The 26,576-nt window shown below is 44.8% G+C and overlaps 1 protein-coding gene and 1 long non-coding RNA gene across 3 annotated transcripts in view; both read left to right on the plus strand.

The window, feature by feature from the left end:
- The window catches only part of LOC310693984, a 507,188-nt gene that overhangs the window by 187,869 nt on the left and 292,743 nt on the right, over positions 1 to 26,576 (plus strand). The window lies entirely within an intron of this gene.
- The window catches only part of LOC310693923 (transmembrane protein 132D-like), a 449,340-nt gene that overhangs the window by 156,294 nt on the left and 266,470 nt on the right, over positions 1 to 26,576 (plus strand). Inside the window, exon 3 of one of the 2 annotated variants that reach the window (XM_083476416.1) lies at positions 10,918 to 11,064. The exons of the other annotated variant lie outside the window; for it this stretch is intronic. Within the exon in view, the coding sequence (XP_083332542.1) occupies positions 10,918 to 11,064 (147 nt within the window). The remainder of the gene's footprint in view (positions 1 to 10,917; positions 11,065 to 26,576) is intronic. 2 annotated transcript variants of the gene reach the window in all.

Below are 26,576 nucleotides of genomic sequence, written 5' to 3' on the forward strand. Positions count from 1 at the left end.
CTTGGTTTAAGAATGCTTTGGTTTAAGAACGGACTTCCGGAACGGATTAAGTTCATAAACCAAGGTACCACTGTATAGCTTTGAAATCAATGGTCAAAGTTAGTGCAGTTTTGAAAGCTACAGGCTGCCATCTTGATTCAAAGTAGCACCCAACTGTAACCAAACATAGGTGAAAAGCTGCTCATTGATCTCGAAGGAGCTGCCATGCAAAATTTGGTTGCAATATCTTAAGAGGTGTCCAAACAAATAGCATTCCAAAATGCCCAGTAGATGAGTAAGATACTTTCTAAAGAAACTATAGCTTGGTTGCAAGAGCATGTGAATCTTAATCTCAGGGTCATGGGTTGAAGCCTCATGTTGGGCAAAAGATTCCTGCAGGGGATTGGACCAGATGACGCTTGTGGTCCCTTCCAACTCTACAATTCTATGGTTCTATGACTGTGGCGGACAGTGAGAACCTTAGTGTGTACGTCAGCATTAAAGCTCTTTCCTTACCTCTATGTTTTTCTCCATCCAGCAAAACAGCAACAGGATGGTGAGTGCTCTCCCTGCTTCTCTGAGTGTCGCTTCTTTATATAGCTGTTGTTATTGCACATGAAACAGTTGTCACAGACAGCCATGCGTCAGCTAGTCTAGCACACCAGAAGCTGCCAGCCGGGTAATGGCCTTGTGACTTGTCTTGCTGCTCCAGGGCTCAGAGAACAAATGAACCCCAAATCCCCACTCTCCAAGTGAAAGGGAGAAGGCTGGTAACATTATGGGGGCACGAGGCTCCTTGTCTGAGCCCCTGATGCCTTGCTGCAGAAACACGCACAATAATGTCTACCCAGTTCACAGACCAAACATCTCCAAGAAATCTGCTTTATTTAACTCAGGCGTGCGAAGTTCATCTTCTGAAGTTTGCATTGGGCTTGTGCCCTTTCACTAATTAAATTTAATTAGAAAGCCTTATGGGACTTCTTTCTTTCTTCTTCTTCTTCTTTTAAAAAACCCATCTCTGAGTGAGGATGCTTCAATGTCTGGGTGATTGTGTATGTATGTGTGTGAGCATTCCTCATTTCCTCCTGAAATGTTAATTAGAAGGAGAACATGTTAGGTTTGGGGAGTGAAAGCTGTCTTGCAAACCCATAGATAAACAGATTGATTTAATTTTAATCTGCTTTCATGGTGATGCATAATGATAACTGGTTTCTGTCTCGCAGGGCTGGAGAAAGCGCAGACCTTAATAAGAATTTGTGGGTATATTATTCAGCTTTAAATGACTTACGTTTTGCTACATCGCTCCCCGTAAATTATGCCAAGTCCACAAGGAAGTTGGAGACTTTAAACTGTTTTTTTTTTCTATTTACGCTTTTCCATCAAGAAAGTGTAACCCAGAAAAACTTGGAGTGTCAGAGGATCCAAAGTCATCTAATGTCTATACGAAGTGCCCATGTACACAAGGAAAGCATTTCTGCCCCCAGCTCCCATGGTGGCATCCTTCTGCACTGTAGCTGAGTCCATTGCAGAAGGTCTTCTGATCTCCAGGGGGTTGGGTGGGGGGCAGGCACTGGAAGCTGTCTTATACCAGGTTAGACTATTTTATAGAATTATAGAAATGTAGGGTTGGAATGGAACCCAGGAATTACAGCTAAAGAATCCCTGACAGTTGGCCATTCAATCTCTGCTTAAAAACATTCAACAGAGGAGAACCCATCAGGCCATTCCACTGTTGAGCAGCTCTTCCCATCAGAACGTTATTCCTAGTGTTTAGTTGGAATCTCCTTTCTTGTAATTTGAATCCATTGGTTCAGGTCCTACCCTCCAGAGCAGCAGAGAACAAACTTATCTTCCATGTGTCAGCCCCTCAGATATTTGAAGACAGCTATCACCTCTTAGTCTTCTCTTATCCGGGCTGAACACACCCAACTTCCTCAACTGTTCCTCATAAGTTTTGGTTTCCACACCATGGGTCATCTTGGCCTCCCTCTTCTGCACATGTTCCAGCTTGTCAATATCCTTCTTAAAATGTGGCACACAGAACTGGACACAGAGCACAGTTCTCTTTCCAGAACAGACAATTTGTTCATCTAACTGGCAGTGGCTATCTGGACTCACATAAGAGCCCCACTGGATCTGGTGAAAGGCCCATCTAATTGGACCCCCCCTTTTCCCACAAAGGCCACCCAGATGCCTCTGGAATGCATACAAGCAAGACCGGAGCACAAGATCATTCTCTCTACTTGAGGTTCCCAGCTACTGTTAGTCAGCAGTCTACTGCCTCTCTCAGTGGTGGGAGAAACATAATTATCATGACTAGTTAACATTGATAGCTTTATCCTCCATAAAGATGAGTCAGAGGTGGGTATTTCACACCATGTATTGCCTGCTACTTTAAACTGGAGAGGCCAGGGATTGAACCCTGAGACCTTTTGCATGTGACCCCTTCCCCAAGTGGGGTTGCAGAGACTTGGTTCTGTTGCGTCCCAGTTGAGGTGTCTTTTACAGATCTTTGCCAACTTCTTTATGTGCTTTTGATAGTAACTCGAATCTGGGGAGGGGATGATGGCAGTGAGTGGTCTCTGGCCACTGTATGTCTCCCTCTACTGCCGGAGTCTGGAGAGTGCAGACACAATTCTCTGTACTGCTGAAATGACAGGAATAAAGACATGTAAATAGCCTCCTGTCTGTCTCTTTTCCCCTCCCTGGGGGAATGCAGGGAGGGAGAAGGTGGAGGGTGTGTTCTTCTCACGTTTGAGGAGAATCGCAGGTTTATGGCCTTGCCTGTATCCTGCCGGGAGACGCAGACGGGAAGGTCAACAAGTATCTCAGCCGATTGCCTGGAGTGAGGCCAGTTACCTCTGACTGCGTGCTGAGAATACTGACATCCTGATGCATATTATAGCACCAGCATTGCCTTGCAGGATCACAGCAAGCTCCACCTGGCTCAGTATCCTTTCTCCAACAGCAGACAGCCACAATTCCAGCGTCAGCCCACCAGCAGTATATTGTACATGCAGATGGGCCCAGACATGTGCCCAATCATACTGGGTGCTGATGCCAAGTGTGCTGCTCCTGTGGGTTACCCGAGAGGTGAGGTCCAAGTCCGGTCCGTGGTCAAAGGTTCATGTGGAGGCAGTCCGTAGTAGCTGAAGCTGGGTGCAGGGCAGGGAGCCAGGTGAAGTCAGGAACCAGCTTGCAAACAGGGAGCTGGGGCGGGTCAGGAGCTCAGGCAGGAAAGCAGGACAGGGTTCAGGCAGGAACTAGCAACCAACAATATTGCTCCTGCAACTTGGAACTGGGGCTGGCTGGCTTTTATCTGCCCTGAGGCATAGGACGGCCCCGATCCTCTGGTGACTCGCCTCTCCTGGCCTGGAGGCGAGCACTCCTCCTACAGGAACTTAGTTCCCTCTACCTCTCTGCCCTGAGCCTCTGCAGCTCAGGAGAGGCTGGACCCAGAGGCAATCTCAGCTGAGAGTGGAGCACCTGCAGGCAATGGGTCCGCCATCACCTCAGGAGCCAGAGCAGACTCAGCTGATGCCTGCACCCGATGATCCAGCACAGATGACGACCCTTCAGGCTCATGCCCCAGCCTCGGCTCAGCTGGTTCTGGAGGCGGGGAATCCTGTGCAGGCTGGGATCCCTCAGGTTCAGCATCCGAGTCCGAATCCCAGGCCATCACACCAAGCCAGGCTGTTTGCCTGTAGAGAGAGGAGTGGGACGGGACAAATACAAACAAATGCAATTATATGTTCCCAAACCTTTGCACACAGAAAGGAAGAAAAAAAACTTATCAACTTTCTGTTCAAACTCTGCTTTGATCTTCTTCCTGTGCCTCCTGTGGAGCTTTTATAAAAATACTACCCCAAAATTCATCTCTTTGGTGGTTAGAACCAGACACGACGGCTCCGTTGACACTGCACTGTGGCCCTTGGCGCTGTGCGGCGTTGCAACACAGTTATGTCTTTGCCAGCCAGCTGTTCCACTTTATACAACACTTAAGTAACAATTTCACGGCCGTTACCAGCCTGCAGTAATGACAGGGGCTGGGAGCTAAAGTGCTAACTGGTTGTAAACTACAAAGAAGTGAAGAGGAAGAAGAAACAAGGCTGGGAGACGTTAAAAGAGGCACGCACAAGTAAATGAAAACGGAACGGCACCTGCATTTTAATTGCATGATTTGAAGCCTCTCCTTATCACCCGAGTAAACATGGTGTTTAGCGGGTCAAGAAGAGTGTGTTGGGAAATTACTGTCTTTGGGAAATGCAAAGGTATTGATTCCTGGTGGCTTCCGTCATTGGCTCACTCCATCTGCTCCAACTGTCTCTATTCACCAGAGATTGTGCTTATTTTCTGCTACAAGTCTGTAATATAACACTGCCCATGTTTTGTTTCTTTCCCTCCATTAGAGGAGCAGCTATCTCACTGCGGCTTACTCCCAAGTAAGACTGCACTCTCTGAAATGAGGATGAAGGGAAGCGAGGAGACAGGACCTCCTGACTTACCAAAGGCTGCAGAGCTATGAATGTTTTCGTTCTGAGGAATGATGCAAAAAGAACAGGCTGCAATTGTAGAGTTTATTAAATAGGCTTCAATGATTTTTTTTTTAAAAAAATTGTTTGGTTTTTTTTGTTTTTGGTTATGATCAGTCTATTAACATAGCCTGGCTTTGGAAACCGATGCTGGAAAAATGAGCAGAGTGCACGGCAGACAAGAACCAGTGGCAAATGAGAGCCAGTAGCATTCACATCATTAGTTTAAAGCACTGTGATACCACTTTAAACAGTCATGGCTTCCTCCAAAGGCTTTTGAGGGCTGTGGTTTGTTAAGGATGCTGAGAGTTTTTAGGAGACACCAATCCCTGCCCTGCCCTCAGAGCTATAAATCCCAAAGTGTTTTAACAATCAGTCCTATCCTCTGGAGCAGCAGAAGTAAGCTTGCTCCATTTGCCATGTTCACAGTCCTTCAGATATTCAAAAAGAGGTCTATCATCTCTCAATCTTCTCTTCTCCAGGCTCAACATACCCAACACCCTCAAATGTTTTTTCGCTTTTTGTTGTTGCTAACTGGTTTGAGGTTTTTGTTTTTGTTTTAATCAAGCGGTGTACAATTTTTATGGAAGAAATAAGATAGTAAAGAAAGCTTTATTTCAAGACCCTTTATCATCTTGGTCGCTGGCCTCTGCACACGTTCCAGCTTATTAGTAGAGGACCACAGGTTCCTCGTTATGGGTCTATGATGAGTGAGCCTGAGGGAAATGGGCATAGAATTAGGGGTTACCATGGCCACTGGTCCCATCACCTCCTGGCAAATAGAAGGGGAAGAAATGGAGGCAGTGAGAGATTTTACTTTCTTGGGCTCCATGATCACTGCAGATGGTGACAGCAGTCACGAAATTGCTTCTTGGGAGAAAAGCAATGACAAACCTAAACAGCATCTTAAAAAGCAGAGACATCACCTTGCCAACAAAGGTCCGTATAGTTAAAGCTATAGTTTTCCCAGTAGTGATGTATGGGAGTGAGAGCTGGACCATAAAGAAGGCTGATCGCCGAATAATTGATCCTTTTGAATTTTGGTGCTGGAGGAGACTCTTGAGAGTCCCATGGACTGCAAGAAGATCAAACATATCCATTTTGAAAGAAATCAGCCCTGAGTGCTCACTGGAAGGACAGATCCTGAGGTTGAGGCTCCAATACTTTGGCCACCTCATGAGAAGAGAAGACTCCCTGGAAAAGACCCTGATGTTGGGAGAGATTGAGGGCGCAAGGAGAAGGGGATGACAGAGGACGAGATGGTTGGACAGTGTTCTCGAAGCTACCAGCATGAGTTTGACCAAACTGCTGGGGGCAGTGGAATACAGGAGTGCCTGGTGTGCTCTGGTCCATGGGGTCACAAAGAGTCGGACACGACTAAATGACTAAACAACAATCCAGAAGTAGAAATAGAGATTGGGGGTAATCTTTGTCTCATAGCCCTTCATCCTGCCTTCCTCTCCTCTCCGCCTTCCCCAGCAGAGCACAAAACTAGCAGGCTCCTTTTATTTAAGCATTTGCAAGTCTGATTTACTGCTGGAGCATGCAGGTGCTTCTCTTCCTGACATATGTGCAAGGTTATCTGGTTTGCCCTGAACACCCATAGCAAATTCCTCCACTCTCTAGTTTACGAAGAGACTTGTGAGATTGTGCAGAAAAGCTCTAGGGGAAATGTAAACTAGGTAGACCTGAAAATCTGTACCTGACAGGAATCTCTTGCTGCAGACTCTTGGGATACTTCTGATCACCCCACCACACACAGCCCACCATTCTTATTTTATTTATTTAAAATTATTTATAGGCTGCTTTTCATTGTGGGGAGGGAAATGACAAGGTGGTGTACTAAATAAAACCAGTACGCTCAAGTAGCAATAACATGTCAACCAGTTCAGTAAAAGGGGTACTAAGGATCCGGTTCTGGGAATGCCCATGGAAATGGTTTTTAACATCTGGCAGAAGGCCTGCCCCATAGATGCCCATTGTATCTCTAAAGGGAGGTCATTCTACAATGTGGGGGCCACTCTGGCAAGGCCCTTTTTTTTTAGTTGCCATGAGATGTAGCTCCACTAGTTGTAGCCTGATCCTTTGCTGATCTTCATTTCAAAGGCACATGCAAGATTAAGATTGTTCTCTTCTAGGTAGGGATGGGGGATGAATATGATTTGGTTCACCTGCAAAGCTGCACTTGATTAATTTGCACTTTCCAGAACATTGGAAGAAGTGAGACTCAAATTGTTAGTGGTGCCCAAGTGCCCAGGGGGGTGGGAATCAAAATGATGACTAAGTTGGTGCAAGGCAGGTGTCTCTGGGGAGAGCACCCCCCCCCCCCCAGATTTCATGCATTTGTATACCATCCTTTGTATACAATTGGTTCCCAGAGCAGTTCACAATAAGGAAAAACAGGGATAAGAACAGCACAAAATCGGAATGTCAATATGTACCATATTTTTCGCCCTATAGGATGCACTTTTCCCCCTCCAAAAATGAAGGGGAAATGTGTGTGCGTCCTATGGGGCGAATGCAGGCTTTCGCTGAAGCCTGGAGAGTGAGAGGGGTCGGTGCGCACCAACCCCTCTCGCTCTCCAGGCTTTGCGCAGCTCTCCGCAAGGCACGGGAGCCCGGCGCTGAGCTCCCACGGCTTGCGGAGAGTTGCCTGTTCTGTGGGCTGGGGTCGGGGGAAGTTCGGGCTTCCCCTGCCCCAGCCCCATGCCTGGGGGGGAAATATAATTTTTTCCCTTTATTTCCCCCCCAAAAAACTAGGTGCGCCTTATGGGACGATGCATCCTATAGGGCGAAAAATACGGTAATCTGCCTGCTTGATGAGATCACCATCAAGGGTCTTGCTCTGTAGTCCCATAGTTTGGATGGAGAAATCTTATGAAGCAAGGATCCTGGACCTGTTCAGGGTTGACCCCAAGACTTCAGAATGACCTTCCTCAGGGACTATGATTTCATCCTTTTGTACTGGCCTTGGGGCAATGGTGTGAATTGTTTTGAATGTTATGGATGGACCTTTATTTGGTCTGCCTTCAGATGTCAGGTGTATATAGAGATGGGCTTATTTAGAGATCTGGCTTCTACTCTGGTTTTAAAGTTTGCTTTGAGGTTTAGGAAAGCTGGAATATTTGTTTTAAAAAAAAAGTGGAACAGGAGGTTCTTACTAAGCATCAGAAAGAACTTTCGGACAGTAAGAGCTGTTCAATAGTGGAACCGACTGCCTTGGAAGGTGTTGAACTCTCCTTCCTTGGAGGTTTTTAAACAGATGTTGGGTGGCCACCTGTCATGAATGTTTAGCTGAGATTCTTGTATTGTAGGGGGTTGGACTAGATGACCCTTGGATCTCTTCCACCTCTACCATTCTATGATTCTATGATAGGATAATTGTGTCGAAAACCATGGAGCTGCTTGACAAACTCCAAGAGATCCAGTGGCAAAGTGTCTGTCCTCCTACATAGAATAATTGTTCAAGACAAATTGTGAAAACAGCCAAAGGGTAGAATCTGAAGGCCAGCTAGGCAGATGAACCCAATATATGCCAGTCTTGTAATCCAAATGGATTGGGAAAGGAATCCCGTGTTGTTTGTTACACTGCTTTGGCACTCTTCCCACTGTTTAAGTCAGAAGCCGTCTCGGGAGAGGCTGCCAAATGTGCCTTCCCTTGTAATAATGACATCTCTTCTTCATTTGACACTTGCAAAGCCCCTCATGCATATTCAAGGTTGTGTGTATCCTGCTTTTCAAAGAAAATATCAGAATCACATGTCACAGCAATCCAGATTCTAAAATCAAGGAAAGTTGGATTCTGCAACCTGCACAAATTGGGCAAATGCACACAATTCCTCTTGCTTTGCATGCATTATCCTTTCCTTTGTGCAATTTATTCTGCTGCTACTAGTCACAGGGTCAGGATCCAGGCCAAGCCGCCTGGGGAGATTGTGGTGCTCTGGGTGGTGTTGGGTTACCACCATCCATAGCCATCTGCCCGGCTGACTGGGGCTGGTGGAAGTTGATCTGCATCTTGGAGGCTACATGTTTCTGATGCCTGATCTAAAAACTACAACCCACTGCCCTTCCCAGTTGCTGGGAAGGGATGGAGCTTAGTGGTTGAGTGTCTACTTTGCATGCAGAAGCTGCAGCATCTCCAGGTATAGCTGAAACCCTGGAGAGATTAGCAGTGGCTAATCAGTGTAGACCAGGGGTCTGCAACCTTTAAGACAAAAAGAGCCACTTGGACCCGTTTCTGAAGAAAAAAAAACTGGGAGCCGCAAAACTCGTCATGATAAAAATAACTTTTTTGTCCCTTTTTTTTATTCTTTGTTTGACCCCTCAGAATTACTCCTCCTCATAGAAACGTTAAATTAACAAGTTACCTTTTTTTGTGTGTGTGTGTTCTTCACTCATCTTCAAAACAGTGACCAGCGTACATGCCCCCTTTCAATGCAGTGACCAGCGTACATGCCCCTTACAATGTAGCGCGCGGGCGGGCGGGAAGGTGATGTCGGGACGGTGCGTGACTAACGCACGCACCGCCCCCATGCGGCATCACAGCCAGTACAGCGCCCGCCACAGTGGGGAGTGTTGGGGCGCACAATGCGCCTCCTCCCCTCGCTAGTATCCACCCCGGAGCCGTGGCAAAGGTGTAAAAGAGCCACATGCGGCTCCGGAGCCGTGGGTTGCAGACCCCTGGTGTAGACCATGAGTAGTCAACCTTTTCATACCTAGACTTGTAATCTGGTGAACCGAGTTCACTTCCCCGCTCCTCCACATGCAGCTGCTAGGTGACCTTGGGCCAGTCACACTTCTTTGAAGTCTCTCGGCCCCACTCACCTCACAGAGTGTTTGTTGTGGGGGAGGAAGGGAAAGGAAATTGTTAGCCGCTTTGAGACTCCTTAGGGTAGTGATAAAGAGGGATGTCAAATCCAAACTCTTCTCTTCTCTTCTTCATCTTTATTGATGGTAAAATTTCCTTACTGCCCACCAGTAAGGAAGGAGGATTCAGCTTGTGCTCGATGGAAGGAAGATTCAGCTTCTGCCGTAGAACCCCCTACCGCCCACCTAGAATCCTGAAATGCCCACTAGTGGGTGGTAGGGACCAGGTTGACAACCCATGGTGCAGACAGTATTGCAGTAGATGAATTGACTTGGTGGAAGACAGCTTGCTATGGACCAGCTACATTGTCATTGATAAGTCACATTGGACCAATCTTCCTGTGTTCCATGTTGAAGCCTTAATATCACCGTTGGAGTACATAAAGAACTGGCATCCACACGGAGAGACATCCAGCAGAATGGGATCCTGGGATCCTGATTCCCAGCTTCATGCTTCATCTCTCTGGGATCCTGATTTCCAGCCAGTTCTTTCTTTGTTCCAGTAGAACATTTATTGACACCAAAAGTGCACAGGTTTGGATATGGTTTTGGGAGCTCCTAAGAGCCTCAGGTTCACTTGTCCCTGATCACCAGCTTAAGTTTGAGTCATGAACCTGTTCTAGCTCCTTAATTGGGGACTCTGAAGCCTCTGCCTCAGGCCCCACCTGCATTAAAAGCATTTAAAGCATCATCATACCACTTCAAAGCAGCTGAGGTTTTCCCCAAAGAATCATGGGAAGTGTAGTTTAAGGGTACTGAGCAGTGTAAGAAGACCCCTATTTCCTTTACAGAGCTACAGTTCCCAGAGCAGTTTAACAATTGATCCATTGCAGAGAATTCTGGAAAGTGTAGTTCTCTGCACTCTTAACAAACTACACTTCCCAGAATTTTGAGGGGGGAGAGCCTTAACTGTTTATTTATTTATTTTAAAATAATTTTTATTAACAAACCAATCAAATCACATTAGTTCCAAATTACAAAACCGAATTTTTAATTTTTGTTGGGGGTACCCATGCTTCGAGCTCAGAAAGGGATCCAATCATCTCTTATTTCTGCTGCTTTGATGTTCACAGTTCTGTCCATATATCTCTTTGTTGTTTTCCTTTACAAATCATCTTTCAATCTTCTTGTTGTTATCGTATTTTTTCCCTTTCTTTATAACCTCTGAAAGTCTCCACAAGCGAGTTAAAACAAACGAGCCTTAACTGTTTAAAGTGGTATGATACTGCTTTAAATGAATAGCACAGATTGGACCTCAGTATCTTGGTCACAGCTAGAGTCTGGGGTCATTAAACTAGGTGGTGCAGCAAACATGTTGTATTACCTTGGCATGATAGTTTGATGCCCTTTTTAGTGCTGTGTGCACACACCACACAGCTAAATAAACTCTACCTGTCTGAATGCCGAAGGATAGCTTTCTTAAATCATCACCTCTTTGAAAGACCAGTAGTGAGTGGTAATGCAGTGAAGACTGGTGAGAGCAGCTAGACCTCGCAGTCCCTGTCTGCTTGTTAACACAGCTTCTTGTTTCTCCCAGGGCAAAGGTGAAGAAAGGCGTGAATGTTTTCAGCATAAGAGCCAGCAATCCATACACCTGGGACGTCCAGAAGAGTGTGGATTATATTGGGAAATATGCACCGGCTGTTATATTTTGCCGAAGAAAATCTACCCCCTTGGGAAAGAGGTACGTAGGTTATTACCAGTACTTTTCAAGCTGTGTCTCAGGGTACTTCTGAGTACCTCCTGGGAAAGTGAATTATAGCGAGCCACTTCCTTAAAAAGAAGTTTGGACATAACTGTTGATTTTCCCTTGCCATGCCAAGATCTGTCGGGGTGTTTGCTGTATTCTGGAGTGTCCATTCAGGTCATGCGGGACATGGCAAAGTGTAAGAGATCTAGTCTGCACCATTTCTAACTAACCTCAGGATATTTGTGAATTGAGAATTGGGAAACGGAACACCTTCAGTCTGAAAATGTTATCCCCAGTCTCCATCTCTGAAGTCTGGACCCAATTACCTGACTTGTATTGAATTCAGCATCAGCCAGCAGTGTGGCTCAGAAGCTTATCAGGGCAGCCTCGAAAAGCATATAACAGATAAACTTTCCTGAGAAAGCACTTTCTCACCACTATAGATCTTTCCCTATGATACACAGTCACAGGAGTGTTATGGAAACCAGGGTGGGGAAGATTTGGTCCTCCTGATGTTACTGAACTAAAACTCCCATCACCCCTGACCATTGACCATGCTGGCTTGGGCTGATGGGAGTTGGAGTTCAACAACAACCTGAGGGCTGCAAGTTCCTCTTCCCTGATTTAAGCACCTACCTGGTAGTCATAGGTGACAAGGAAGGGCAGGCAGGTAAGTGAATGAGCTGGTGAAAGAGCAGAGCGGGATCATGACATATGGAAGCCTTAAGTGACATCAGGTTTAAGAGGCTGCATAGCATGAGCAGAATAATGTTTTATTGTAACACAATGGAAATAGAAATAATAAAGTTTTATATCTGCATATATATCAGTACCAAGGCTAGGATGGAACTCAAAGCTACCTAAAGCATAAATCTTGCAATAATCTTATTTGCATACAAAATACCTTTAAATGAAAGTACCTTATGATTTCTCACTTAGCCTGCATGAACAATTTGAATGTACAGCAACCAAGATCAGCTAATAAAATTTTGATATCATTATTTCTGCAGCTTCATAAGCACAATGTGACAAGTAATTGTATGGCCATTAAGTATATTTTTGTCATAGCAGAATAATAATGTCTCTATTAGCGTCTGTTTCTCCCGGTTCCTTTATTATTATTTTTTAACCAATTACGCAAAACTTTAAATTTAGTAATAGTTTTTGTGTTTAGAGGGCCCCACATAATCTGAGCCCCTGAACCACAGTTCCCTTAGGTTATGCATAAACCCAGTGCTGTGGATGCGGCATTCTGCCCATCTTCCAAACCTGGCACAGAAACCAAGTGATGTATCAGCGGAGAGAAACCTCCTCCTTCCTTTTTTTTTTTTAAATGATATTTATTAAAAGTTTAACAATTACGAAAAAACCCCCCAAAAAAGAGACAATAAAGAGTTACAATACATCAAAAAGATAAAAAAACAGAATGAATAAAAAAAGGGAATTCAACAATACAAGTCAATAAAAAGAAAAAAGGGAAAAAACAAAACACACAATACAACAAAACCAAAAACAAAAGCAGACAAAAAATTTAAAAACCAAATCCGATATTCCCAAATCTTTGTCTTTCATTAACTTGTTTCATCGACCTCCTCACGCCTCCCTTTTTTGTATTCTAGTTATTAATTATCTCAGCGAATCCTTTCCATCTTTCATTATATTCTGTCATTAAATTACCTTAATTTATTTTAACCTTATCTTACCATAAAAAGCCCTAAAGCTTAAAACTTAAAACTTATTTATACATCATTCCTTAAAGCATTTCTACTAAAGCCAAATAGTTTCATTCCAACCTTTTTCTAACACTCATTAATTTTACAAAAATTCTCTAAATGAATTTTTAAACTTTCTTCTAATCTTCATCCATCGTCTCTTCTTCCTGGTCTCGGGTTTTGTCAGTCCTTTCTATCCCTTCCATCTAGTCCATCAACCTGGTGACCTTCCATCCGAGGCTCTTAAGTCTTTTCCATGTCCCTTCTGCAGGTCTTCTTCATATTTATACCTGCACTTTACTTTGTCTTCTGCTGATCTTATTCTTAATTTCCTTCCTTTCTCACTGAGGGGTAGATCTCGGGGAGACTCCAACTTGACAGTATCTTTATCCCTTCTCGACAGGTCAGCCCATTCTCCATAGTCAGCACTGAAATCCAAAAGGTATTTGAAGGCATATTTAAAAGTCCCTCCAAGGTTAAGGGCCCCCACAACTCCATACTCCCCCTGGCCCAAAACCAGATCCCAAAAGTCAAAACATCCCTGCATAGGCGGATCTATCCAGCTTCCCATCTCCAAACCAAACAGCACTCCATCTCTCCAAATCTGGCTTTCTCCAGGTTCAGTCGTCAGAGACAACAACTTATGTTCCTGCAAGGCCGCGACTCTCTCCATTTCTGTTACTTGTGAGGCAAGGAAGAAGGGCTACCCCTATGCTATCCATACAATCAGTTATCAGTAATCAATATATTCATATATGCTCACACATAATCAGGGCTTACAGTATTTTAAAATCCATTTTGAATCAAAGGGAAGCTGTGCCTTAGCTAACTGCAAACTGCTTGAAACAGTTCCTGTTTAGACCTTCCCGCTTCGGTGCCAAATTAAGATGTTTCATAATCCAATTTTCCGTTCTACTCACGGGTAGTTGTTTAAAGTCCAATTGTCCACAGGAAAAAGTCAGCGCTCTCCGGCAACAGCAATGCGGCTTCACTCCATGAAAAGAGCAGTCGATTCGAAGCACCGCGCCGCTCACCCCACGTCGCTCCAGATCCCCGAAACCGGGTTTCCCCGTGAGTAGGGGAGGCGCTAAAGGTGCCAGCCGAATCCCACGTCCACAGGCTTCTCCCGCCTTTGGTTTTTAGTGGGTCTCCGCCTCGCCATGGCGGTCCACACCCTAGTTTCACGAAGCAGATTCCTCTCGGTCAGAGGAAATCCGCCATTGCTGGAGGCGCTAACCCGGAAGTCAGAAACCTCCTCCTTCCACACCTAGCACAGTAATGCAAGAGGTTACTGAGGGAGGCGAGGTGCCCACTGGGACTGGAAGGGCAGAAGACAGTGGAGCCAGAGCCAATCACAGAAGGAATCAACTAATTTTACTGCTGTCCCCCTCCTCCTGTTGAGTTCTGCAAGAGCAAAACTGACACTAAGGAGCAGGAGGAAGCCAGCAGCCAGGGCTACCTGCTGAGGTTGTGGTTAAATAAGAAGGCAGGCAGGTGGGAATTGGCTGAGTGTGGTGGGGCAGTTCCCCATTTCCCATAACAGACCAGCCTCTACTGCATCAGGACTATCCATCACTGCTCTGCCAGCCTCCAGCAGGCTAGTAGAAAATGTTGAAGACTTTGAGGGATTCTTTAGGACGCTCCGTTGGGGTTGGGAAGGTTCTTCTGGGGTATGTTGACATTTTGTGTGAGCTTACAGTGAAGCACGTGAGCTGAGCATGTGCTGTTGAATGTGCCTCAGAATCCTCTGCAATGTGTAAGGCTTTGCCAGAGGTCAAGCTCACATGAAAATTGGTCCCTTGGCCATTTAGAAAGTTGCTTGGGAGAAGCCACCACTGTAAACATTGTTTGTCAAAGGTCAGATTTGTTTTCACACCTTTGGAACCTTTTTATTCATAGTAGATCTTTCTTTTTTTCTTTCTTTCTTTCTTTCTTTCTTTCTTTCTTTCTTTCTTTCTTTCTTTCTTTCTTTCTTTCTGTGTGGTGTAGTGGTTAAGAGCGGTAGTCACGTAATCTGGGAAACCGGGTTCGCGTCTCCACTCCTCCACATGCAGCTGCTGGGTGACCTTGGGCCAGTCGCACTTCTTTGAAGTCTCTCAGCCCCACTCACCTCACAGAGTGTTTGTTGTGGGGGAGGAAGGGAAAGGAGAATGTTAGCCGCTTTGAGACTCCTGAAGGGGAGTGAAAGGCGGGATATCAAATCCAAACTCTTCTTCTTCTTCTTCTTCTTTCTTTCTTTCATCTTTCTTTCTTTCTTTCTTTCTTTCTTTCTTTCTTTCTTTCTTCATCATGAAGTTCTACATCATGCTCATCAAATATATGCAGCAAATGTATCTTTGGGAGTGGAGAGGGAGGGGTAGATTTTGGGTTGTATTCAATGCCAGTCCTACTCAGAGTAGATCCATCACTAACCTATGCTCATTATGTTCAGGGGGCCTACTCTCAGTTGAAGTTAGTTGGCTATGACCTAAGGATGCTATCATTTTGAGTTGGTTTATAATATTATTATTTTGCTTATTGTGCTGTATGTGTATCAAAGAGGAATGTATTTTTTTTATTTAAAAAAAAAGCCATCTCAATCGCCTAAAGTAACTAGGAAAAGGCAGAAGGCTGTGTGTGTGTGTGTGTGTGTGTGTGTTAAAAAGGGAGCTTTGAATTTTGTCCAACCCTCTTGTTCAGTCTCTTCAAATTACTGGAGAGCTTTAAAGATGAGCGTCTTGCTAATTACTACCCTTGGTTTGTATCCTGAACTTTCCAGGGGGAATTAAAAAAAAAAAAAAAAGGCTTTACATGCTTCATTCCGCCGTTCTTGTTAGTGAATTTTTAATCCACATTCAGAGACTTAGAGCTTGTGTTTTTTTTTTAATTCCCACAGTGTAATTGCTAATGTAGGACAGTGACCCTTAAAACAATCAGCATTTAAGAAGCTGGCTACTGTTTCGGTTCCTCGTTTATGAAAACAATCACTTTTGTTCTGGTTTTGCTAACAGCTAGGGGCCATTCTTATATGTCAGAGGTGGAATGGTTGTTGTTTTTTCCAGCCCAAGGAACACATTCCTTTCCATGCAAACTTCTGAGGGCCGCATATTAGTGGTGGGCAGGGCCAGAAGGAAATCTGGGAAGATCCACAAATGTAAATGTCATATTTGTACAGTAGGCTAGTTTTTGCACATTCGCCTCTCTATTCATGGAATAATGTGCAATATTATTATCAGCAATGTGCCCTAAATTTCCAGTATTGGAACCCTAAATTTCCAGTACAGTGGTACCTCGGGTTAAGTACTTACTTCGTTCTGGAGGTCCATTCTTAACCAGAAACTGTTCTTAACCAGAAGCACCACTTTAGCTAATAGGGCCTCCTGCTGCTGCCGCGCCACCGGAGCACAATTTCTGTTCTCATCCTGAAGCAAAGTTCTTAACCTAAAACACTATTTCTGGGTTAGTGGAGTCTGTAACCTGAAGCGTATGTAACCTGAAGCGTACCCACTGTATTGGAAAGAACATCATTTCGGTGTCTGCGTGAGGTAGATTACGTGACGAGAATGTTACTTGGTTGGGACTACCAACGAGCAAAGATTTATCTTTGCCAGTATAGGATGGACAGAAAACCAGGACGTCATGTTGGGAGAGGTCATTGCTAACTTTGTTTTCCTCCTTGCAATCTCCAGCCTCCCTGTACAGCACCTCCTACTGGCCATTGTGCCTTACATAACTAATACCACATCCCCCTTTCTAAACAGGGAAGGATGACAACTCAATACAGTGGTACCTTGGTTTACAACCATAATCTGTTCTGGAGGTCCGTTTGTAAACCAAAACAGGTTGTAACCCAAGATGTGCTTTGGCCAATGGGGCCTGCAAATTTTTTTTGTTCGTAATCCAAAAAAAAAATGGGTAGCAATCCAAAAAAAGTTTGCAAACTGAGACACGCACTTCCGCGTTTGACATGTTTGCAATCCAAAACATATGCAAACCAGACTGTTTGCAAACCAAGGTACCACTGTACACAAAACGGACAAGCACGAATTCATGTAATAAACATAGTGTGTTATCATAATGAGGATCATAATGCCCTGTGAGTGTCGGAGATCATGCTGTTAATAATATGCTTCAAACACTTTTTGGCCAGCCAGGGAGCCTCCTGATATTATGTGATGTATCTCAGGAATTCTGGAGGTCACCTTGGATTTCTCCCCAAAGAGGCTGGAGAATGGGTAACATAGATTTCCTGGGTGTTATCCACATACTTCATTTCAGCCTGGTGAGCAACCAGACACATACAGTCAGTAGGGATGGGGGCAAAATCTGTTTCAGTTCACATTTAAAGCTGAATTGATCAAATCTGCACTTTCTGGAACAACGTGGGAACCAAAACGTAGCTATCCTTTTAAATCCACACATAAGTGAATCCTCTGATGCAATTCTCCACCCAGTCAATGTTTACCAAAATACATATGTTTGATGGAATTGCACATATTTTTGAAGACAACATACAAAAATGCATTTTAGATTTTCCATGAGGATTTTTATTTTTTAAATGCAGATTGCTGCAGAAATGTTGCAAACTACATTTATTGTTTGGAAAATGAGGAACTGAAAGACCCCAAACTAAAATATTCTTCCACCCCTAATTGCAGCTTTCAAGATACTTGATAACTTGCAGTTTTAATCACAGGCAGGCTGCAAAACTAGAAACTCTATCAAGCTTCTTGTTGACCCACCAGGCAAGGCAAGTGCCCGGACTTCATTAGACTTTCAGGTTACACGTACTGATTTGTAATTATTTCCTGTCCACCATTCTTTTAAAAATGAAAAAGAAAAGGAAGAATAAACAACAAAGATGCAGAGCAGAAGTTGTAAAAATCCATGAATTACCAAAAAAAGTTTAAATAAAATGGCTACAGTCAATATTTTATTTAACCACTCAAATAAATACACTCATAAAAGTCCATTTCAACTTGTTTCTCTCACTTGCATTCCCCCAGGATAGCTTTGGCACTTTGTCAATATCACTCAGCAACACTCTAAGGCAGTTGCGCGGACCTTAATTGTGAATCTAGAGCAGTGGTGCTTTCTTGGTGTGCGGGATGACTGAGTGAATGAGGAGATGTTACTGGAAAAAGTTCCGCAAACCCAAAGTGGACGGGCTTCTCCTCTGGGCTGGCCTCCTCCTAAGTCTATTTGTCAGAACTAGCACTTAATACCTCAGTGTAATGGATAGGATCTTCTTTCCCCCCTACAGTAAACCAAAGGTGACATTTTGGCAATCCTTCATTAGATAAAGCCCTTGTTTTGGATGGCTCTTAATGTAACCTGGTGTATTGAGAGATTTGACGGAGTCGAATGCTGGAAGATTCAAAGCAGATAGGACAGCACTTAGTTAAACTGTAAAATCCACTCTCAAGAGGCAGGGCCAGATTTATGTATAAGCTAAACAAGCTGTAGCTTAGGGCCCCACTCTCTTGGGGCCCCCCAAAAAAAATTAAAGGGAAAAAAGCTGGATGTACATTTCCAAAATATAAGATAACAAATAAACAAAATAAAACCTACATACAGCAACAGTGTTTTGTGTTGTGTAGGCTCCTATGATGTAAGAAATGGGCCCCGCCTGCTAGTCTGCTCCCTAAAATATCACTGCTTTGCTCATTTCTATAAATAGGGTGCCTGGTTGTGTGGCAACATGTGCAAATGGCTCTAGGTCATAAATTACCATATAGCATACATTCAACACAAAAAACAGTGACAATTTGTTGTTGACAAAGGACAGCTGGATATATAAAGGGGCCCCATTACCTTCTGTAGCTTAGGGCTCATCAAACCTAAATCCCATCCTGCTTGGGACCACCGGCCCCAGATCCGACCCCATCTCAATTCAGGGCAGGAGTGGATGGGGGGAGAAGTGTCAGGAGCTTGTCCTACACTCGAGTAGGACCCTGGCAGAGACACATCCCCGACTGGCATGTTCCCTCCCTCCTGGTCGATTGTTCAGGAGCTTCAAAAGCTTTCTTCTGCCTGAACATCACAGCGACCGATGCCAACCAACATCGGCACACTTAGGTATCCGCAGAGTCTTCGCAGCTTGCGTGACACACCTCAGCAACTCAGCATTTTGACTAATCTACTTTATTTACATATAAACACACACGGAGCACTGCAACATGGCTCCCTCTCTCTCTAGCATCAGACAGCAAAGAGAAAGAACAAAGGACATTAGCCCCACTTCACGGAACACAGGAACACAAACACCCTGTCTTCATCACTTCCCACTCTGTGGAGTCAAACTATATACCGTCATGTGATAGAGAACAATCCTATGACTGCAGTCACGGAGCAGGAATTCTAACAAGAAGAGCAGGAGGTTCAATACTGCTGGGAGCTGCTTTGCACCCAGCAGAGCTGAATCAACCTGTTGTTGAGTGGGAGATTCAATCCTGCTGGGTTCTGTTTCCTCAGTGTGCTCTCTGAGGAGAGCACACTGAGGCTGCCTGCCTCAAGTTCCCACCAGATCCTCTGCTCCATGGCAGCACCAGATCCCTTTGAACTGCTTGATTTGCTTTGGGCTTCGGCGGAATCTGGTTCCCAGCCCTCGTTCGTGTTTAGCCTGGAGAAGAGAGGATTAAGGGAAGGCATGCTGGCTGTCTTCAAATAGTCAAAGGGCTGCCATACAGAAGCTGGAGCAGATTTGTTGCCCTGGAAGACAGGATGAGAACCAAGAAGTAACAATGGCAGGGAAGCAGATTTTGGTCCAGCAGGGACCAGCTGTTTGACAGTGGAACAATCTGCCTCGGAAAGTGGTGGTCTCTCCTTTGCCAGAGGTATTTTAAGCAGAAGACGCAAGGGCCATCTGTCAGGGATGCTGGACTAGACAAACTCTTAAGTTCACATCTAGCTTTACCATTGTATATTTTAAAGGGGTCAGATAGCTAAAGACATTGGGACCTGCTTTTCATTTTTTAAAATTATTGGCTTTCATTGAAAAACGATTCCGTAGCATCAAGCGATTTTTGATGTCATGAAACAGATATTAACGCTGCTGTTTAGAACTCGACAGAACTTTCTTTGCTTAGTTACCCGCCGGCATTTGTTTATATGTTATTTCTAACTGCCCTATGCCCCCAATATACATATAGTTTAAATATCACTCCTTTAAACACACACACACACACCACCAGAAATCTGATTGTATAAATGAAAAGGTGGTGGCATTAATTAACTGGAGATTCCACGCTTTCGTGTGTTCTGATCATTTTCCGTGGATCGGGAAACAGTGTTAATAAAGCTAACTCGCTGTGACAGGTGTAATTTCACGGATTAAAGAGATGCTCACGCCAGCGACAAGCAGGCGGGAAGGATATGCACCGCTTTTATCGGAATTCTGAAACGTATCGCGCTTTCTGTTTGGAGAGGTTTGGGGGACCGAAACCCTTATCGTAACAGGATTAACATACAAATATTATCACAGGCAGCAGGGTGTTTTAGTATGAATATTAACTGCAAATATTATGACTTTGTATCGGAATAGCTAATTAAGCCCATCTGTCAAACAGCATTTGAAATTTTCGAGACCGTGCTTGTTATCAGTTTGGGGCAAAATCCCAGATTTCAAGCAGCCCTTTTGTTTTCTTGTCTTATGGCTGGAAGTGGGGGGTGGGGGCAACATGGAAGCAACCCACGTTGGTAGAAAAGTAAGCGTGGAGAAGTAGTGGCTGGTGGGAAGAAAAGCAGGGCCCACAACACACATGGAGAGCTCCTACTTGTCCACACTGTGTCTTAAATTCACTTTAGTTTATTTAACCTGTTTCCTTTGTGCCTTTCTGTACAGCAACACTGGCTGGCAAGAAGATGGATTTCTAAACAAATGCTACCTCTTTCTGAGTTGGTCAGGGTCAGAGATCCATTTGCATTAGACAGAAGTCAGAAACAAGCATAGTCTTACGATTTATCCTAGTAGTCTGCATGCTTTTAATGAACTTTATAAGCAGTGAACTTCATATTGTGGGTTTTTGGACCACAATAAAGTATTTGTTGTTGTTATTCAGGCATTCAACAACAACATTCAGGCATTACCTCCTGACACGCACAGGGCTCCATATAACCACAGTTCGCCCCTGGTGCGTTCGGGAAGTTTGAGAAAGCGTTGTGTGTGCCAGTCACAAAGCGGCTGGATGTGGCATAAGAACAAATGGTTGTTGCGGGACATGGCATAACACAAAAGAAGAAGAAGAAGAGTTTGGATTTGATATCCCGCCTTTCACTCCCCTTCAGGAGTCTCAAAGCGGCTAACATTCTCCTTTCCCTTCCTCCCCCACAACAAACACTCTGTGAGGTGAGTGGGGCTGAGAGACTTCAGAGAAGTGTGACTGGCCCAAGGTCACCCAGCAGCTGCATGTGGAGGAGCGGAGACGCGAACCCGGTTCCCCAGATTACGAGACTACCGCTCTTAACCACTACACCACACCGGCTCTCCAAAAGCACATCCAAAAGAGCACAGGGCCACAAAATGGTGTGGGAAAGTCTCCCATGTGGTGCATCCCCAGCCAATGGGATAAAAGGCACCTACATGAGCCAGTCTCAGTTAGTAGTTCTTTGGGCTTCTGCTCAAAACAGATGAGACGGTCTACGTCCAAACCTGGCATCTGATGAAATCTGGGTGTCTGTAAAGTGTGGGCCAGCACAAACAGGAACTGAGCAGAAAGAGCAAACACTCTTTTGTGCATTGACCATTTTCGAGGGGACATATATTTTGAGGTCTTTTGTGTACTGGAAGGATCACTGTCATTTGCAAGTGTCACGTTGCAACTTGAGGCAAATCTTACTTGGACCACATCATACATTGAAACAGCCATAGGTAAAGGTAAAGGTACCCCTGCCCGTACGGGCCAGTCTTGACAGACTCTAGGGTTGCGCGCTCATCTCGCTTAAGAGGCCGGGAGCCAGCGCTTTCCGCAGACACTTCCGGGTCACGTGGCCAGCGTGACGAAGCTGCTCTGGCGAACCAGCACCAGAGCAGCACACGGAAACGCCGTTTACCTTCCCGCTATAAAGCGGTACCTATTTATCTACTTGCACTTAAGGGTGCTTTTGAACTGCTAGGTGGGTAGGAGCTGGGACCGAACGACGGGAGCTCACCCCGCCGCGGGGATTTGAACCGCCAACCATGCGATCGGCAAGTCCTAGGCGCTGAGGTTTTACCCACAGCACCACCCGCGTCCCCTGAAACAGCCATACCTTCCCCTAAATAATTTTGGGAGCTGTAGTTTTGCCAAGGGTGCTGAGCGTTGCTTGGAGACTCATATTCTGCTCTCAGAGCTCAAATTCCCAGAGTTTCATAGGAAGAGGGAATGATTTTTAGACCACTCTGAAAATCGTGGAAGGGAAATAGGGGGGTCTGCTTTCAGCAACCTTAGCAAACCGCAGCTCCCAGGATTTGGAGGAAGCCAAAGTATATCTTGCAGATGGGGCCTTAGAGAAGCTTGCCCTGCAAATCTTGGAGAACCAGGATTTAAATGGCAGCGGGGAAGCTGGGCCAAAGGGAAATGCAACGGCTTGATGTGGCCTTGATTTACCCTCGCTATCATTTATTTTTATCGCTTGCGCGGTTAGCAGCGTGTATTTCTCGTTTCCGAAACCTGCCTTTAAATTATTTAACATCCAACACTGAGTGGAAGGAGCTCCATGACTTACAGCCTCGTTCGCTAACCTGTTGCAACTGCGGCTATGTCCCAGCAGGGATCTCCGGAGTGCCGTAATCCCCAAACCGAGTGCCAGTTCCTTGGCTCAACGATTCGTTCGGCATAAATAAAAGCCTAATGGCACCAATAATCATATTATGTGGCTTCCTGGTGTTCATTAAAATGTTTCATAAACACTGGCCTGTATCATACATCATAGTTAATGTTGCTGGGTTGTCTTTTTTCCACTGTGGTTTTTATGCCCTTGTAGTTTTGTCCAAGGGAGGTTGCAGCCAGAGGAGAGAGGAATTCTCCATTCTGATGAAATGTGAAAGATATTGGCAATGCCCCCCCCACACCAATTTTTTATCCGCTTAAAGGTGCCCGATACTCTTTGCAAAGCAAACCCTTCAAGATATTGTAATGTTATAGTTGTGAGCTTTAAGGCTAGACTTATTATTCAGAGAAATAATAAGAGTTGGAAGGGGCCACAAGGGTCATCTAGTCCAACCCCCTGCGATGCAGGAATCTTTCGCCCAATGTGGGACTCAAACCTGCAACCCTGAAATTCAGAGTCCCACATTCTACCAATTGAGCTATCCCAGTTCTTATTATTTCTTAGTATTTATTAAATTTACTAGTCACTATTTTACCATTGCAAGTCAAAGCAACTTGTCAGGGAACTGCCATCGCAGTCAGGAGTGGTGGAAGGGCTCCCGAGCGATGCCGGAGAAGGTCCCAGCAGGAAAAGAGAGGACTCAGTGACCGGGGAAGGAAATCAGCGTTACACCAGGGAGAAAGGCGGGCAGAGGCGGGTTTCAGAGGGAGGGCTCCAGGACTCTTCACCAGAGACCAGCGGGGAGAGCATTGGTCCTCCACTGCCCACACCCACCCTGCGCAGAAGACTTCCGTGCAGGGAGGCTAGGCGGAGACTATCCGTCAAGGAACTTTTATGTTGGAAGAAGTTCAGGAAACGCCCACTGACAGATTCTGCCAGTGACTGAGACAGACGCGGAATCAGGACTGTCCAGCCAGGGAAAGGTTTATCCAGGCAACCTCACTGAGAGTGGCGGCAACTTACGCACGAGCAACCCCCTATTCCCATTACACAACTCACAATATTTTAAGCAAACAACGCATACTGTAAACTACACACACACACACACACACACACAAACATTATATATATGACAATTCTATTTTTAAAAAAAAACAGAAACAAACCTACATTAAAACATCCAACCCCTGCAAAAAGGCCACAGATAGTTAAAAGCCCAAGGCTCGATTAAAAAGGAATGTTTTTGCCTGACACTTGAAAATATGTAACAATGTTACCGGGTGAACCTCCCAGAGGAGCAGGGAGTCACCACTGAAAAGGCCTGTTCTCATGTTGCTTGTTACTTTCAGCAGAAAAGGGCCAAAGTTTGATCGGTTTCTGAAAGGTGCTTCAAAATAATGAATATATATTTTCGTTTGTTTCTCTGTGCAGCGCGCACATCCTCATGTCTCAGTGATGTCTAGGCTGACACAGTCATGTCCACAGAACAAAGATGGCAGAATGTCCAAGGACATGTTCTGTGGAAAGGGTAAAAGAGTTTTGGGAAGTGATCCATAATGAATTGGGGGGGGGGGAATTCTTAAAAGTACTCTTCTTCCCCCAAAAACCCCAGAGTCCTTTCTGTTGGGGATAACTCAGACTGAAATTCCCAGATGTCAAAAAAGATTATTTCTGTATGCTACTAATGCAGCCCGTGTTTTGTTGTCCCAAAATGGAAAATGAGCAAGGTCCCAAGTAAAGAGTGTCATCTTAAGTTGACAGAATATGTACCAGTGGCGTAGCGTGGGGGGTGCAGGGGGGGCCGGCCGCATCGGGCGCGACATCTGGGGGTTAGGGTTAGGGGGCGCAAATCCACGGGTTAGGGGGCGCAAATCCACAGGTTAGGGGGCGCAAATTACTTGCCTTGCCCCGGGTGCTGACAACCCACGCTACACCACTGATATGTACAACACAGAGACTTAACCTATAGAATAAGAGAACAAGAAGAACATAAATTTAAAGAAGATTAGAAAACATTTATTGAATATATGGGAAATAATTGTGTACAGCTGAAAAAGCTGGCAGCATTAAGATAAATTCAACAGTGTAAATAAGTTTTGATGGATGCAATAATGGAATACTGAATGGTATAGTTTTTGTAAAATATGCAGAGATTTATGATATGTAAAATGAACCACGGAAAGAGCAGAAGGGAAGTCATTGATATCTTAGGGATGTAAAATAAGTATCTTAAATTGAAAAACAGAAAACTTAATAAAAATTATATACAAAAAGAAAAAGAAGGAAGGACATGCTCTGTGGAGAGGTGGCTTTAAACACCAGGCCTCTTGGCAGACCAGTTCTGTGTTACAGTGAAGACTGGCAACATCAGCCCTTTTTTCAGCAGGGGGCCTGTCCACTGTCCCTCAGACCTTGTGGGGGGCCGGACTATATTTTGGAAAAAAATAATAATGAACGAATTCCTATGCCCCACAAATAACCCAGAGATGCATTTTAAATAAAAGCACACATTCTACTCATGTCAAAACACGCTGATTCCTGGACCGTCCACGGGTCAGATTTAGAAGGCGATTGGGCTGGATCCGTCCCCCGGGCCTTAGTTTGCCTACCCATGCCTTGGACCGACAGTCAGGTCGTGCATCCACACTAGTGACCAGAGGAGGAGTGACTGCTGGGAGGAGCACAGAGAGTGGAAATGCGGTGGTGCATCAGCAGCAGCACAATCAGACGCCTTCCTCTGCCCCAGCTCCACCAGTCTCTACAGCCACAGCAGGTACTGTCTCTCTCCAACCGTTTGACTTCACCCCAAAGGTGTTCTCCTCCTCCAAGACTGCCGGATACCAACAACTGTTGCGTTCCTTTGCTTGTGTGTTTGCCACCCTGGACTCCTTTGGGAGGAAGAAGAGGATACAAATGTAATTAATAATATGTGAGCATTTTCTGCCCGGTTTGTCTTTCGCTTCAGTCTGGCGGCATCTTCCATGGATTCAATTATTTGCCGCGGTGCCTGCAAGGCGCTACCGTGGGACTCTCCTCTGAGCCTCTCTCATTACAAGCACGATTAGCAGCAGCAGTTACTCCTCTCTGGTTTCTTGTTCAAACCTTGTTTGAAGAGTTAAGGACATATCGATTAGCGGCTGTTTGGTGTATATTGGGGGGTGGCCTTTGGAAAGTCAGGCAGATTTCCCTTCTCACTGCCAAGCACGCTAGCAGAAGATAAAGGTTGCATTTTCTTTTCTTCTGTGCTGAAGCTGACACAAATGAAGGCCGGTGACAGAAACTGGGCCAGTTTTTGTTCGTCAATTTGGTATGCAAAATTCATCAGAGATATTGATAATTCTCTTGCACGAGGGAGCAGGGACCAATGTGGGGTTTAAGCTCAGTGGAAGAGATGCGCTTTGCATACAGAAAGCCCCAGGTCCAATTTGTGGAATCTGCAATTAAAGAGGTGTCAGCTAGCAGGTGATTGGAACCTGGGTCCTGCAGAGTAGATAATGCTGTGCTTGATGGACCAGTGGTTCAGCATTATATGCTCAGAAGGTGTTTTAGCTCAGTGGTGATGATGATGATGATGATGATGATGATGATGATGATGATAATTTATTTGTACCCCACCCTCCCCGGCTGGAGCCAGGCTCAGAGCAGCTAACATCATATAAATAACACAGTATACATAAAAACAGGCATGAATTAATTAAAATACATCTTAAAATTAATTCTGACAAATTAAAATCTGGACAAATGCCAGTTATCAGGTTAAGATTGAGAGCGGTTAATACTTGCCAGGTAGAGCATCTTTCTTGCATGCACAAGGCCCCAGGTTGTTGTTGTTGCTATTATTATTTTGTTTGCAATATTGTGCTAACAAATATATATACATATGGAATAAGAAAAAGAAGAAATAATACGTATATAGTAACAGAAAACCACCACCAGTTCACATTACAAATATAACAACCACCAGAGCATGAGTTAATAAGAGCCATCCATATGTCCAAATAGGTAACTGTACAAATTTGATGTCTATATGAAATATGTTCAAAGGTAACCAGGGCATTAAGGTCT

The sequence above is a fragment of the Podarcis liolepis genome, assembly GCF_965112155.1.
Source record: "Podarcis liolepis genome assembly, chromosome: 15".
NCBI lineage: Eukaryota > Metazoa > Chordata > Lepidosauria > Squamata > Lacertidae > Podarcis > Podarcis liolepis.